Source organism: Protopterus annectens, chromosome 10.part0, assembly GCF_019279795.1.
Source record: "Protopterus annectens isolate FY-2018-M chromosome 10.part0, PAN1.0, whole genome shotgun sequence".
In the NCBI taxonomy this organism is placed as follows: domain Eukaryota; kingdom Metazoa; phylum Chordata; order Ceratodontiformes; family Protopteridae; genus Protopterus; species Protopterus annectens.
The window spans coordinates 890,246,157-890,263,710 of record NC_056744.1 but is presented as its reverse complement, the minus strand read 5'-3'; the positions used below and the strand labels follow the sequence as shown (position 1 = coordinate 890,263,710).

At 39.1% G+C, this 17,554-nt stretch overlaps 1 protein-coding gene across 2 annotated transcripts in view; it reads left to right on the top strand.

Moving 5' to 3' along the window:
* The window catches only part of BCAR3 (BCAR3 adaptor protein, NSP family member), a 738,013-nt gene that overhangs the window by 696,213 nt on the left and 24,246 nt on the right, over window positions 1-17,554 (top strand). For both annotated transcript variants that reach the window (XM_044085684.1, XM_044085685.1), the window contains 2 exons: window positions 3,175-3,346; window positions 11,276-11,387. In XM_044085684.1, the coding sequence (XP_043941619.1) occupies window positions 3,175-3,346; window positions 11,276-11,387 (284 nt within the window). The remainder of the gene's footprint in view (window positions 1-3,174; window positions 3,347-11,275; window positions 11,388-17,554) is intronic.

Here is a 17,554-nt window from a genome sequence, read left to right as displayed (position 1 = left end):
AAAATAAGCTACACTACTCATGCTGTTATTTTATCATTCTAACCCATATATTTTTTCTACAAACCATTTTCACTGTCCTTCATCCCTGCCAGCCATCAGCCCCTCCAGTGAAATGTGCAATCCTCGTAATACATTGCATACCATAGGACTGTCAATTTGGTAGGTGCACCAGAAGGAGAAGTCTGTCATGCAGGCAGCCATGGAAGATTTTGTGCCCTTGTCTGTCACAGACAACCTTGTGCCACTGAGGGCCAGAGAAATGCCCCATCCCAGTGGCCTAGCTTCAAGCTTCACCAAGGAACAAGACTGCCCATATTTCAGGACTGGATCCTATTTGTCCTCAGCCTGGAGACCATTCAGCTTCCCCTTCCATCGATGGCCACTTCTTTCAGCCATAAACAATAATGGCATTTCTATTAAGCCACATCCCCAGTTGGTTAATGTGTGCACTTGCATCACCATACTAATATACTACACCTTCTTCATATACACACATACACACACACACACACACTAATGACCACCAGCATCAAATCCATATCCCTGTTCCTGGCTGTTGTCAGTCCTGTGCAAGCCCCTGCTTGCATATTATTGGTCAGCTGACCAGAACTACTTTTTCCTTCCCCCAGGACAGATGAGCTGGCATTGGCAACTCACTCTGATCCCAGACTTTTGCAGATGATATTCAGACTCAGGTCATCTGGGCTGTAGTTGGAGTTTTATCCTTCTACTATGGACAGAATCACGCTCCTTCACATTTATATATATATATATATATATATATATATATATATATATATATATACTTTCATGTCTTACACCCCACCAAGTATCATAGATAGTTAGAGATTGTTAACTCCTGCAGTTATACTTCATGGATGACAATTGCCATAAACAGTATTTTTCTTGTAAGTAGTTCTGTTAACATTCCAGAGTGACTGTGATCTCTGCTGTTAGTTAAAAAAGTCACTTCTGTAGTGTTCTTTGTTCTTATCATCTCTTGAGGCTAGATGTCTCATGGGATTCTGTAATCAGCATATTAGCCTTCCTTCACACTGTAAATTGTTCAGGGGAATTATGTTTTTTTGTTTGTATACTAGTGCATGTGTGTTTGCATCAATCTGTCCCTCTATGCAGCCTGTTTTTCATTCTTTCTTTTTCTTTTCTCCTATTAGTGTCACATGATACTACCCAGTGCATTGTTTTTGTTTCTGTGCCAGAATATAAATGGGGTCACCATACTTTTATAAAGCAACTGCTACTGAATGCAGTATTAATGCCTTTACACATGGATGCACTTAAAATGGATGTGTAAGAAAAACGGGCCCTTGAGATACTAGCACTTTACACCAACCAGTAGTATAATTAATGAGGTCTCCCCAGCAGAGACTGACTGTTCTGGCAAGTTATTAAAAATGTTCTTTCCCTTACTTTGATTTTCAGTCATTATTTGAGCTTGATTCTTCTTTTGGGATAAACCTAATTATCCCTCTTAACTTTATTAATTGTTTATTTTTATTAGCAGCAGGAGCAAATCAGGGCCACATCAGCACTTCCTAACTTTCATCTTTGGGTTAGATGCTGTCTTACCTGAAGAGCCTCCCCTCCAAAGAAATCTAATAAAATCTTAACAATTGTCACTGTCATCTGCATACAATACCAGCTTGATCACTATTTGTCAGTTCTATAACTCGTCTGTAGATTAACATTGACTTCTGCGTATTGACTGCAGGGTTGGTTTAAACATCAATAATACAAAACATATGTATACAACACACAGCTAGTTATCTTTCTCTGAGCAGTCTGTCTAGAATAATTAATAATCTTTAGTACAATATTTATCTTTCAGAGCATTTTGCCTCACATAAATTAGAATTTCAGTATGAGCTGAGTCAGTAGCATAGTTCTTAGCACACTCACCTCTGATGCTCAGATACAAGAAGACCGTTGGTTCTGTTCCCCCCACAGGGTGTTTTTTTCCAGTTTACTTTCACAATTTCGAGTGAAGGTTCGGTGACCAGCAGATGTCAAATTACAGTTGGCTGAATCCCGTGTTGCCGAACCTTCATGTGTGCGAATCCTGGTTAAGCAAATGCACAGTGCATTCACACATATGAGGTCAATCTTGTAACTAGGGATCGCGGTACAGTGGGGATTGGGAAATTTACCCTTTTGTCCACTGTATCTCAGAGTTGGAATATATAATTTGCAGGAGGTGTGAGGAGTGTAAGGGGCTTCCCCCCTGCAAAATCATCATGTCAGGTGATGTGCAGTGTTGGACTGCATTCTACGGATGTTGAGAAAGTCGAATTTGCAACAGGAAGTGTGTTTGCAACATTCTGACCTTCTCGACATTCCAAGTCAAAGTTTTTAGTCAACATTTAAGGTATGAATTTATTGTGACTGTCAACTATATGATAGTAAAACATTTTTTCCAATACGGGTACTGCAGAGAAACATAAGGGAATGCTGCATTACTGAGGTGCCATTCTTTGGATGTCTATTTTGCCTCTTTTGGATGTAAAAGAACCCATGGCAGTTACAGTAGAAAGAGTGGGGACATTTTTCCATTACCCTGTCCAGATTTCCCCTAACCAGTATGAATACTACCTTAGGTTTCCACAGAAAATAGGCTTTGCATAGCAGGACTAACCCAGCAAATTCAGTTTGTTTGTTTGTTTGTGTCTTTCGGCTTTTCCCGGTTAGGGGTCGCCACAGCGGAACTCCGGTCCGCTAATGATTGGCAGTTGATTTTTTACATACCGGCTTGCCAGGCCTGATGCACAACCTTCAACGAAGGTACACCCATTCACGCATGTCTCCACACAGAAGACGCTCTAGCTGAGAATCCAACCGGACCGCGTCTTACTGTGAGGCAACAACGCTACAGCAGCACCACCACCGCAGGTAACCCAGCAAATTCAGTAAAAAATAAATTCACATTCAATGTTCACTATTCATTACTTGCCATTCTTGTTCCACTTAGCATATTTGATATGATACTTGCAGATACTTAAGCTTACAAATTAGAGATTGTATAAAACAGCATTCAGCATGGCAGTTATATGGTTAAAACTATTTTCACAGAACTGTGCAAACTGCTTTCTTAAAAAAAAAAAAAAAAAGCCAGGAAATGTCTGTCATGTAATCTAACCTTGTTTATTTTTTGTTTAGACACAGCACCATGGCAATAAGTATCGCAGTGGATATTTTGGGATGCACAGGAAATGTTGATGAGAGAGCAGCAACCTTAAACAAGATAATTCAGCTAGCAGTAGAACTGAAAGACTCAATGGGAGATCTCTTTGCATTTTCTGCAATCATGAAAGCATTAGATATGCCACAGGTAAAACCTTTTTGCAAAACTTTTGAACTGTGGCAGCTCTTAAGTCTGCTCCTTCAATGTGTACCTGGTTTCAGCACTTAATGTACTACATTTGAATATATTTGTTTTCTGGATAAATGTTACAAACTTCTGCTTAGCAACTGGCGCTGAAGTTAATGAAGCCAGTTGGGGTCCTGGCTGGCTACCATAGTTGTATTCTAAATACATGGTAATTTTGAAATGAAATTAAGTTTTATCAGTACAGTTGGAAGTTAATGAAATATTCTGCCTGCATCTCTGAAATTTGACTGAAGTTAAGGAAGTTTCAAAATATTTCCTCACAGTTATTAGCTGCATCTATGACCACTAACTCATATCCTGTACACAGACATTATATTCAGGTCAAATAATTCAAAGGGAGGTAGAGCCTTAGAGTCATACCTCACTTCGCAGCATACCACCCCTGGCAATGAAAATTACCACTAACTATGACGATATGTCTGTCCAGTTAAAGAAGAGAGCTGTTAAGTTGTAGCTGTCAAGCAGGCAAAGCAGTTTGATTATTTTGAGCTAGAAATGACAGAGATGGTGAACAGTGCTGAAGACTTGTGCATTTAATTATTAGCTATTTTCCATATACTTCATGCCAACCACATGTCCTTTAGCAGATGTTCTTCGTGTTTCACTGTTGCAGTCATTACATTTGGGTTATCTGCCTGCAGGTTGCCCTCAGCCAGCCTGAATACCAGAGTCTTGGATTCCTGCGTCAGATGCTGTCCCTTCTTCCATGACGTCAGGTCGTCAGGGGTGTAAAACATGCAACCGATGCCATTACATCAGTCTTTCTTGCCACGCGGTGCCCAAAGCAGAAGCAGTTCGCAAGTGGCGGTCAGCCAACTCCTGAAATTTTCGTTTTCGAGTTTCAGAACCGAAGTCTTCGAAAAAAGTACCCCATTGGAGATCCTTTTTCTTGCTCTTAACCGATGTCAGTAAAAGTTAACAATTGTCTTACCTGTAGAAAGCAAATACCTCATAAAGATTTTCATTCATACACCCAGAACACGACATCCTTCACTGTCAGTTTTGTGCCTTATTCAACCCCCGAACTATTCGTCAGTATATTTTCGCAGCAAATTATTTTGGTACTCAGTTTAACTATCCAGAAATGGCTTCAGTAAGCTATCCGACTACCGATATTCTGAAAAAACGTAAGGATAAAGACAGAGACAGACCGCATAGGTCCAAAACTGCCGACGACGCTTCTGTTAAGCTAGTCGCCAGTTCGCCGGTACTCAGTGAGGTGCTTTCACAGCCCATGATACCTGCTGCTTCAGATTCGCAGGCATCTACTGAGACCCATACGGAGTCCGGTATGCCGTGAGATGCTTCTTCGACTATGGAACCTGTGGATGTCTCTACCTTGGATGGGTCCGGAGCCACTATGCAGGCACCGGCTTCTAAAGGTGTATTCAGGTCTACAGATTTGCATTTCAAACCAATGCCATCTTCTTCATCAAGGCCTAAACTCGACCCACACCTAGAAAACTGACGTCCAAATCACATGGTCATGCCCATATGCCTAAAAAACAAATGCTTAGAATGGCTGAAGACTTTATTACTTTAATTAGGGGAGGCCAGCCTTCCCCCTCTAAGAGACCTAGAACTGATTTTCCTTCTGATTCTTCTGATCAGGATTCTGAAATTTCTATTCCTTCTGATTACCAGGATTTGCCCTCATCTACCTATGAGGATTCTGGTGCAGAGGATTCCATTCCCTCTGCTACCAGAAGACTTTTCTTTTGGTGAAACCTTGCACACTCTTAGGGAGCATTTCCGCTGGGAAAGCCAGGATTACTCTGACTCCAAAAAGAGGCTTAGGGAATTCTTACTCCTCTCTCAACACAGGCCTTTAGCTATTCCTCGTGTTCTGGACATTGCAAATGATGCCTTTTTGGAATCTGGCCTGGCCCCAGACACTTTACCTCCAGCTCCCAGAAAACCTAACAGGTATTACAGAGTACCTGACTGTCACAAGTTCCTCTTCAAGAATCCTACTGCGGACCCAGAGACCATTTTCCAAGGATCAAAGGACATTAAGGCTACTGCTGCCAAAAACCCTACCCCCTCTGATAGAGATTCCAGGGCCTTGGACAGATGGGGTAAGAAGGTATACACTTCTGCTACTTTGGCCATTAGGGCCTTAAATTGCCAGTTTCATATGTTAAAGTATCAGCAGTATATTATGGGACTACTTAAACAGAAAATTATGTTGATTCCTGACTGTGCTGAACATAAAGAATTACAGGATTTAATGCATTCTGCTAAACAAGTTGGTAAACATACTTTGCAATGTGGTTTTGACTCTTTAGAAACATCTTGCAGGGCTGCTGTCACTGGGTCTGTACTTAGAAGGCATGCTTGGCTTAAGGAGTAAAACTTGCCAGATCATGTTAAAGCTAAATTACTGGATGCTCCCTTAAACCAAGACCACCTGTTTGGCAACAAGGCAGAGGAAGTCCTTAAAAAGATGGAGGAAAAAGCTAAATCTATGCAAACTGTTAAAGATTTCCTGCAAGTACAGCCTCCCAGATTTAATAGGCATTGGCCATTGGTCCTTTCCAGTCTCTTCCAGGTCTTCTCAGTCCAAACCCAGGAACAGCGGACCACCTAGGTTACAGTCTCAGGCTACACACAGGCCTAAGCAGTGGGGGGCTCCCACTTCCAAAGCTGGAAGTAGTAAGACATCCCCTTATGGAAAAATGTCACAATGACTTAACCTTAACCCCTCCAAGCCCTGCTCAACTGCCTGGTCCCTTAGGAGGAAAGCTTGCCCTGCATGCAAAAAAATAGGAACGCATTACCCAGGACAAATGGGTTTTAAATATAGTTTTCCAAGGATACAGATTCCACTTCCACACCTTACCAACCCCAAATGGTTGGCCAGACCTACTCCCAAATAAGTGGGCAGAGGCTCAACAGCAGGTTCTCTCTCTCTTCTAAGTATCAGGGCTATTCAACCTGTCCCAGCAGAAGAAAGTGGACAAGGTTTTTACTCAAGACTTTTTCTGGTACCCAGAAAAGACAACTCCTGGCATCCTATCCTGGACCTCTCTATTCTAAACCCCTTTTTGGTAATCCTAAAATTCAAAATGCTAACACCTCAACAGCTGCTTCGTATGCTAGACAAAGATGGCTGGTTGGCAACCTTAGACTTAAAGGAAGCTTACCTGCACATTCCAATAAGGGAATCTTGCAGGAAATATCTACGCTTCAAAGCAGGCTCCATGCACTATCAGTTCTCTACACTTCCCTTTGGCTTATTTTCTGCACCCAGGGTATTCACAAAGTGTCTAGCTCCAGCCATTGCATTTTGCAGGCAGAGAAATATTCAAATATACCCATACCTGGAAGATTGTCTAATTCAGGCAGAAAGCCAGGACATGCTATTAAAACATCTGGCATTTGTAAATAAACTTCTAACCTTGCTGGGGAACACCATAAACGAAAAGAAATCTCATCTGGTACCCTGCCAACAGGTTGTATTCCTGGGAGCAAGCTTGAACACAACTTCCCAGATGGCTAACCTCACGCCAGAGAAACAAGTGTATTTGACAGCCTACTTCAAACTACTGGCCACAAAGACCCAGCTATCTGCAAAGAAAATTTTGCAAGGCCTGGGGTTCATGGCCTCTTGCATTCTACTAATTCCATATGGAAGACTGTATATGAGGAAACTACAATGGTATCTAAAAAGCCTATGGTGTCAACATTCTTAGGACCTGGAATCAATGATTCCTATCATTCCTTGTATAAAAGAGTTCATTTGGTGAGCAGAGGCCTGCCACCTCAACAAGGGTCTCCCTTTCAAGCTACCCCCTGCTGCACAAACCCTGACTACAGATGCATCAGACTATGCATAGGGGGCTCACTTGGCAGGGCAGTGCATTCAGGGCAAATGGAACCCGAGTCAGATGCACCTGCATATCAACCAAAAATCGTGTAGGATTTTCGACTGGAAACAGACTGTCTGCCTTGCTTGGATTACTTTTGAATACTTAATAATTCTGTACAATATTTCTAATTATGCATTTTTTATTATTTTTTTGACTTAAGACGAGTTTAAGTTCACTACATTTACTACTATTGTCTGATCTCAATAAACAGTGATTAACTAGAGATATATGGAGTGAAAATCTTCCACACAGAGAAGTTTCTTATACTGTTTGTTTTTGGACCCACTATACTTGTTTAGTGGGTTGTTTGAGACTTCGGGGATACCACGGAGATTACTTGTTTTAAATACAGTAATAAAATACACATTATATATGAACAGACAGGCAAACAAATCAAATTTGTTGTTTTTAGATCAGATATTGAGTGTGCCTTTAAAGTGTGAGGGCGGCTTCCCAGAATCTGATGGCTTGCACTCTAAAAAATTTAAGATTGTGGTGTCCACAGCAAAGCACGTTCTTTTGGATTTATACGATGAAACCCTAGGCAATAAAGAATTCCTCACTAATTTAATGGAATTACTGAGTATACTTCTCCCAATGCTAAAAAGGACACACAATGCCAGAGACCTACAGATCTAACTCTAGGATAAATTTAGATGTCAACATTTTGGCAAAAACTCCTGACCGACCCAGCCTATGTTAATATTGGCTTGGAATTTACAATGCCATTTGGAGAGCTAGCAGAGAGCATTAAGGTTATGAGTTGCTTCCTCTGCTTCACAGCATGATTCTATCAGCCTGAATTTGGCTAGTGTGTGAACTGAATGACTTAACCAGACAGTTTTATGAAGAAATAGGGAGACTGGACTAGGTTCCTCAGTGGTCTCCTGGACAGCATGCTTTATAACTTAGCTTTGAAGAGCAGGGACAGTCATAATCTAATAAGCTATCCAATGGAAATTATGTGGAACCCCTGTCAGAATATCTTTCACTGGACTTTCCTAAGGCATTTAACTTGATCAGGTGGGTACATTTCAAAGAGGTATTATGAGATTTTAGTTTCAGCTTCAGTTACTGTGCATGGGTCAAGTATACTATATAAGAATCAGTCTGCAACGTTATCCATAAAGGCTTGCAACCTTCTCTCTGCCCTCACCCTCATTTGCCCTTACTGCCTTCCTGTGAACCAGATCTACTGATTTTTCCTTATCTTTGTGATTTTGCCAAAACTAGACACAGTACTCCAGCAAGGGATCTTACTAAGTTCAGGAAAAATAGTAGTATGATTTCCCTATCCTTTCACTGTAGGTATGCGTTTGAAGATCCTGGTGGTTTTTAACTGTAGACTTGTCACTCTGTACCAAAAATAGTACTGGTGCAATTACTACTACTCCTAGGACCTCTTCCAAGTCTGTATGGCTAAGTTACACTCCAGACCTATAATTCCTGTCTGAACTGTATACCCTAGGGGCACCATTTGTCTACACAGAACCTTAGATGCCACCTTTCTGCCCAACTAACCAGTTTCTCTACATCCTTTTCATGATTCTTCCCTCATTCCTCCACCCTTTCTCATATTTCCCTCTGTGTAGATGGACTGTTGTAGCTTTCTTCCAGTCTTCTTATTTTTCTCCACAGGATGGTAAAGAGCTATCCATTTCTGACAGGGGTTGTGGCAGATTAGCTGCTAAAGACACCTGGGGCAGAACCCATCTTGTTCTGGGGGCTTTGTCCTCTCTTAACTCACAGGCTCCAAATTTATAACAAGGTGTCCAAGCCTTTTCCCCTTCCCCTAACTATCCTTTCCAGAACAGGATTACACCTTTTGGGGATTATGCCATGTTTGTTCCTTTAGGGACATGAAAAGAAATAAGTTATTTAGTTTTATTTTTTTCCAATGTTTTTATGTACCTCCTTTCACTTACCACTTTAGTTGGTTCTGCTGTATTTGTTCTCTGTACTTTAATCCCGAACAGTATTTTGTCCCCTCCCCTTTTCCACGTGTCAGCATCTTTTCTACCTTACCAAGCGTTTGCCTTTTTAATTTCCCTTATTTCTCACTTTCTGTTTTCTTCGTACTATTGCCCCTTGCCATAGCTCTTCCTCTCTGCACCATACACCCAAATACTCTGTTGTTCTTTTCCCTTTTCCTAGAGTCAGTAACTTGCCTTCTGCTTGCAGTTTGAAACAAGCTGCTGTGTGCAGGTGCACCACAAGTTTATGGAACATGAGCACATGTGGTAGACCCCAAAATGTTTACATCCTGCAGCTAAAAGAGCTGAATATGTTCTGTTTAAATTGTAGCATGTTTTATTTCTCAGTCTTCCTGTTTTAAATGCATGTTTTATTTCTCAGTCTTCCTGTTTTAAATGCATGTTTTGATTCTCAGTCTTCCTGTTTTAAATGCATGTTTTATTTCTCAGTCTTCCTGTTTTAAATGCATGTTTTATTTCTCAGTCTTCCTGTTTTAAATGCATGTTTTATTTCTCAGTCTTCCTGTTTTAAATGCATGTTTTATTTCTCAGTCTTCCTGTTTTAAATGCATGTTTTATTTCTCAGTCTTCCTGTTTTAAATGCATGTTTTATTTCTCAGTCTTCCTGTTTTAAATGCATGTTTTATTTCTCAGTCTTCCTGTTTTAAATGCATGTTTTGTTTCTCAGTCTTCCTGTTTTAAATGCATGTTTTATTTCTCAGTCTTCCTGTTTTAAATGCATGTTTTATTTCTCAGTCCTCCTGTTTTAAATGCATATGTTATAGTTTCTAAGTTAAGAACGGTGGTCAAGTCACTCAGTCATCTGTTTAGTCCAGCTATGACAGGTCTTTTGATAATGATGGCATGTGGCACGTTACTGCCTCGATCTTCAAATTATATTCCTTTTAAGAAACTGTGTATCACATCACGTGTATGATCTTTAGTTATGCATATCTTACTTCTAAAACAATTTCATTCTTTCTTGCTTTATCTTCATCTTGAGTGGATTGCAAAGGTGATGTTGCTGATGTTATTCATATTTATGTTTTTATCCCTATATGCATATAACTTAGAATCTCCTTTATACTTAACTGAAGTATTTGAAATCAATGCAGAATAATATAGTTCGGCAGTTTGTAATCTTAAGTTGACAGATTTTATACCCACAATTTTGTTTGATGATTTAACATCTCCTGTATTAAGTAGGGAATTTTGAAAAAAAAATAATTTGTGAAAGTGAAAAAAAACTGCAAGGGTGTTTAATATATTTTGGAAATGGCCATTTACTATGAATTACAGGGAAAATATTACAGGCATGTGGAGAAAGATATTCAACAAGAAGCACTCTTTGACTAGAGGATGGCTTTGTTTGATCCACCTGTAAATGGTTAGGACTGAAGCCAAAAGCCCAAGAATAAAAGTACTGCAACTGGCCTGTGTAGTGAGAAGATGGAGAGGTAGGGAAATATAAATGGATGAAGACTCCATGCAGTTTAAAGGATGGATGGAGGTGATAAACATAATAGAAGGAGCAGCTAAAGTAAGTAAAGGGAAGGAGCAAAGAGAAGCATTGTGTTCTTGTGCCTAGTCCTAAAGAAGGAATGAAGAGAGAAAAGTAAGAGTGATAGGAAATTGTAGAAAGAAAATAAAAAAGAATTGGAGGGGTGCTGAAAAAATAAGGAAGTATGGACAAGTGAAAAATATCAATAAATATAATATGAGAGTTAACTTGAATAAATATAATGTTAGAGTGTGGTGCATGGTAGTTATGAAATAAATGTGTGAAGTAATGGACAGTGTACATCACATGTAGCTTTATAAAAATTATATTTGGAGAGTACTGATTTAATGTAGTTCCCAATGAAACTGCTAATATTAATCTGTGAACTCTAGAAATAAACAAAAAATAAGATGTTTCTGAATCAGAATTGAAAAATATGTATCTGGTGGAATGTATTTTGTTTTGAAGATTTAAACATCCAACTCAAATAAAATATCAGCAAGTGTTTCTTTATCATTAACAGATTGCAAGGTTGGAACAAATGTGGACAACACTGCGACGTCAGCATACTCACACTGCTATCATATACGAAAAGTGCCTTAAACCATTTATGAAAGCTTTACATGAAGGAAGTGGTAAGCACCTGTTAGCATTTTTTAACCAACCACAATAAAGTACTCTTGTGCATGTCTCTTAAAAATTGGGAAGGTTACTTGCAGGGAGACATGTCTGTCAAATGTTTCATTGGAAGGATGTATTCCTTTAAGAAAATTTTCCTGGTGTACAAAGAACAGGAGGAGGATAAACAACTTGTAATGTAATAAACTAGCCTAACTTGAACAATAACTCCTCTTAAAGGCTGACTGCATGACTTGGTATGAACAGTAAGAGGTCTAAAAGAGAAATAGAAATGGTCTATATATCTGATGTAAAGTTGGCCAAATAGCTTTACATGATAGACAGCTAAATTCCTCTGATAATAACCATAATAAATAAAATGTGTACTTATTTCCCCTTATTAGTCTAACATCCATAACACCCTGGATCTTAACCCTGTACTTCCTATAATTAAATTGTGCTGCATGCAGATTGAAATCACCAGAATCTGGACACCACCTACAATTATGTACAGCATGATATATATATATATATATATATATATATATATATATATATATATATGTGTGTGTGTGTGTGTGTGTGTGTGTGTGTGTGTGTGTGTGTGTATGCTTATTTTAGAGATTCTGAGCTACATCCAGTCTTATTTCTGACTTCTAACAACAGATTAAATTTTTTTTTTCGCTTTGTGTTGCCTGAAGAATATCTGTGGAGGAGTGTTCTTGTGAGCAGCGCAGTGGCACAGCAGATAGAGCTGCCACCTCAAAGCAAGAGGTTCCCGGATCGATTCTTGGCTGGGTGCCTTCTGTGCTGAGTCTGAATATCCTCCCTGTGTTTGAGAGAGTTTCCTCTGGGTGTTCTAGTTTCCTCCCACTTTCCAAAGACATGCAATAGGTGAATTGGACACTCTAAACAGGCCATAGGTGTGAGTACGTGGTGTGGAAGAACTACTGCAGCAGGGCTAACCACTCAGCGGTATAAACCTTGGATCTAGATGACTGTCACTGTTGAAATGACATCCTGACCTCATATTTAAAAATGGGAAAAAGGGGTTGTGGATGGATAGGTGTTCCTTTCTGAGCATATAGTAACAAAAAAAGGGTGTGGTTCAATAGGTTAGTGGACAAAGCTCTGTTGATAAGCAGGATCATTAGCCTAATCTATTTGAGTTAATGTCTTTTTGATGGCTGCTTTTACACTGACATGGTAACCTTCTGTTTCTGGTATGCATTTTCCTCTTACATTTTGGGCTTATGTCTCAAGTTATAAGTACTGTTTTTCTATTGCATAATTGCATGGGCTAAAATGGATAAACTTGACTTACCTTGAAGTTTTTTTCGCTGCCATAAGTACACAGGATTGCTTTAAAGACCTATGATGCTAAAAGCACATGAAGTGATTTGACCAAAATATGCATACTGCATTAGATGGTCAGCAGTAGCCTTCTTGCAATATACATCAGTTAGCAGTGTACAAATGAATACATGTTTCTGTAATAATGGTGTGGTTATTATCCCGGTGCCTCCCCCAATTTAAGCATGATACATGTCTCACCTCCATGTAGTAAATACGTAGATGTAACAGTAGGCTTGCTTTAATGCCCTAATTCAAGGTTCAAATCAACTGCTGGCATTGCTAAAACTAAAATCATGTGGAAATTAATTTAAAATGGTCCCATCTACTCCCTCTCCATACCAGCTAATATACACACAGTCTTGACTCTGAGCATTGTTGTTTTCTCTATAGAAAACATGGATAAGTGAAGTTATACAAGTCCAACCCTGAAATAAAAAGTAAATTTTCTTCCCTCACAAACATCTTCTGAAGAAAAACTCATATCCATTATCATACTGCCTCACCACCAGCCCCCTTCGACTGCAGCTTGAGTACCCCAGCCCTCTTACTTAATTACTGTATACAGTTAATGGTCATTGACTTTCTAGAACAAAAGATGTTTTCCCAGTGGTAAATCATCAGCTGGCTCCTGCAGTGGACTTCAAATAGTCTTTCAACTATGAACTCTGGACTTTTTAATGTGTTATTATTATTATTATTATTATTATTATTATTATATTTAAAATTTCCATTCTGCCACCTATGGATCTCACCTCAAAAATGATGCTGCCATCATTATATAACTCTGTTGTAAAGATTTATTTCACAGATACTTATCAGTTCCTAGGAAGGATTTCAAGTTTATTTTAAATAAGTAGTTTGTAGGATGGAATTACTGTGAATATGGCCTGGAAAGATTAAAAACTACCAAATTATAAAAGTGTTCCTTTGTCAACTGCAGGTTTTCATTTGTCAGCATGTAACTCAAAGCTCATAATACAGCTGTTTCTACTAGCTGTACCAGAAGTGTGGTAACTGTCATCGACATAGTTGAGATTTTTGGACTTGTACACACATTCTAGAATGCTGCTCTTCCACATGTATATGTCCTCCTCTTTCTCCAAAAAGTGCATCTTTCTGGATGGCATACCCTTTCAGTACTACAAAAAAAATCCTGAAAGGAAAAGAAATAACCACATAGGCATTCTGGAAACAATAAAATAATATGAAAAAGCAGATAACAGAGCTTTCTTTTTTAATGTAAATTCTAGTACTAAGTACAGTATTTTAAGTAAGAGTGTGTTGTGGCATGCAAAACATGTCTGACTACTCCCTTGTAATGTCGGTTAACATTAATTTGTTCTGTAATTACTGACGTTATCCAGTTCAGGGCTGTGGGGAAGCCAGGGGCTATCCTATCAGCCACTAAGTAGAAGGCACAGACTCCAATTCTGTGGTATGATGTCGGCCTATTCTGAGATATACAGACACACACACACTTTCTCTGTCACAAAGCACTTATCTTCAGAAAGTTTTTGGAATCACTAAATCACCCATTTCATATCTTTGGATGTGAAAAGACATCAAACCACTTAGAAGTAACACACATGGAGATGGCAGGCATGCAGACTTTGTACAGAAAGTTTCCCAGCTAGGAAATGAACTAGAGAACCAGGTGGTGTGAGGCAGCAGGGCTCACCACTGTTCCAGCTGTGTTAGTTATTGGTTCAAAATGTTTCTTTGACAGTACTAAGTGGGCATTTTCATTCTTTGTGTATAATATGATTGTTTTTACTGCCCTTTGTTCATGAGCTAGGGTCATAAGCCATCAATAACGAAAAACATCAAAGATGATATGTTTCATTGGGTCTACGTCATTTGATCAAAAGACCATTTGACTTAAACCCATTTGATCGAAAGCTCATTTGATCGAAAACCAGTATTCAAGGCAAATAACAGGGATTTGTCCCCCTCCCCAATGTTGTGCGACCCTGGAGTTGGTATATATAGTTAGGGGGGTGTGGGGGGCACAGCCCCCCTACCCAGTTTCCTTTAAAAGAAGAAAATAAAACAAAAAGTACTGCTTTTAAACTGCACCCCCCCCCACACCCCACTAACATATATATTGGGGAGGGGGACAAATCCCAGTTTTATGCCTTGAATACTGGTTTTCGATCAAATGAAATTTCGATCAAATGGGTTTAGGTCAAATGGTCTTTCGATCAAATGAAGTAGACCCATTTCATTTGCCAAACACAACCGTTTAATTTTTTGTCACTCAATATTTTGACTAAACGTCACAACATAGTCTTCTTATGGGTTAGATAGCTAGCAGTTTTCATATCTAGTGTTATCTTTTCAGCATGTTGAAAAGAATGTTGCGTTTTGTGCAAAATAATCTTTCTAGCTGTAAAAGAGCTACATTTTCTCTGATTCAGAGTTATAAAAACTTTGTTAAAGTATGATAAACAAAGTGTTATGTCAGTGTTAACTATTTATAATATATCCATGACTTCAGAATATTTCACGCATAGGATAATCGCCAAAATTTTTTTTTTTTTTTTGCATCCAAGCCAGACTTTCCTTTTGAGCCCCAATAAAAATGCAAGATCATCATACAGGACATCTGCTGTTAAACTAAGTTGAAGCCAAGTCACAAGGCCCAAACTGACCTACCAGATGTAAATCCTGTTTACATGCCCTTACAGCAGGAGTCAGTCACAGCATGGAATGTATAACTTTGACTCCTGTGGGTAGGTCACATAAACAGAATTTATATCTCATATGGCAGTCTCAAGAAGTCTGCAGCCTGCATACACTTATAAGCAGCTATGTTATACAGAAAATGAAAAATGTCTTTTGGGGCAAAAAAAAGTCTGATCTTTTAAAATAGCTGATTTCACTTTTCTGCTGCCTATAATGAAATATTTTGGCACTAGCAAGTGTTTGTACTCTACTTATTTTAAACTTGTATGTTTAAACAATTAGGCAGGATTATCACTTGCCTGCAAGGATTGCTCCCAGGACCCCTCTACTGACAGTCATACTCTTCTGGATTTTCCCACTACTCCCAGTGGCCCCAGCTTATTGAAAGATCTGGCTTACAGCACTTTAGTGCACAGCAAAAATCTGTAAAGATATCTAGCTGGCATAACTGGAAGTAACATGTCTGAGAGGACTGAACATGGAAAGAAATCTAACCTACCTTCAGAATGGGGCTTTCCATAGCGAACTGAGGGATTTCCACTCTGGAAATGACAGACATTCAGCATCTATATTCTCCTTTCCACATGAATAATTACAGTCTCCTAGATAATGTATATGGGGCCAGATTCCAAAAGAGTTGCTGTCAGTGTAAGTGTGATGTGATTCCAAAAGAACTGCACACAGTGTTAGTGATTTACTTCAGTGCAAAGCCTGTTTGTAAACAGGCTTACACATGGGGCCAGATTCCAAAAGACCTGCTCTCAGTGTAAGCGGTCACTTACACTGAGAGAAGGTATTTTGAAATCTTGTCCTAAGTCTTTACTACCTCAAATTCTGTACCTCCTCCAGAAAGGTAAATATTTACTGGACAGTCAAATCTTCTCCATTCTAACCATCCCTTCTGAATTTGTTTATGAACCCATGGTGCAAAATCATCACAAGTAAAAAACTTTACAAAGTTCCAGTACAGTTACTGAGGCACCCATGCCTTTTTAGGGTTCTCACTAAGCACAGCCAACTGATGTAACTATGGAAGAAATTTTACAGATCACACCTTTATTGCAAACATCTATAAAATCATTCAACTTTATTTCTAAAGTGCTTTCTCAAAAAGCAGATCACACTGAAGCACACAAAACAAGTTTAAAGTATTCATCAGCGTTTTAAGCAACAAAGATATGAGAACCATTGCTATAATGTTACATTTTAGAGTAAAACAAAAGCTTATTATAAAAAGTGCTGTTTCCTAAATCAAAAGTTTTGTATCTTAACTATATAGTGAACTAAATAACTGTAAATAGTAGACAAGATAAACCCTTAGAACACGCCTTTCAGTAAAAAAAAAAAAAAAAAGGTGCTCAAAAATGTAGAAGCATGTAACAGGTCTTGTAGTGTTTAATGAAACGGGGCTTCAAAAGTTATAAGACCAGTACTGGTGGAAAGTTGTCATCTTTATGGAAGTTTGTAAAGGCAACACAAAGCAGAAATAATTCCTTCATTCCTAGGAATATCCATAAGAAAATGAGCTGAAACATTCTGGGCTAGCATTAGATGGCACAAATTTCCTCCACAGGGGAGACCTACTATTTGATGTGTGAAAAAATTATGAACTTGGTGTCCCTAGTCTCAGATTTCCAAAGACACAAGTCTTAGCACATGTTTACAGTACTGCAAGACTGCAGTTGTGTGATCCAGTTTTTCTCCCTTGCAGGGTGCTTCTCTTCTCCATGCAGTTGTGTGACCATGGAGTTATATTTAAGAAAAGGAAGTAGGTAGAGGGGGTTGCAGGTGACTTGCACAACCCTCGGCAAATATAATTAGCAACTAATATCATCTGCAGTTTCAGTATGTGTACTTATTGACAAATTTGACTTCTCCAGATTGTTGTTTTGGTGGAGGGTGTGATTCAGGGTTCTTGTAGTGGACCCATCTAGTGATGTGGACTGGTATGATGAACAGAATTTTTTGCAAACACTGTATGCACTGGCCCATGGTAAGAACTACAAATAAGGGCCCTACACAGTTAATAAAAGTCTCTAATACCCCTTGGAATACATGCATATTTAACTGCATATATGACCATAGGAAGTTACTAGGCTGTTGGCCCTGAGGCCCTTATAAGCCTAGCCAAGGGTTTAGCTCA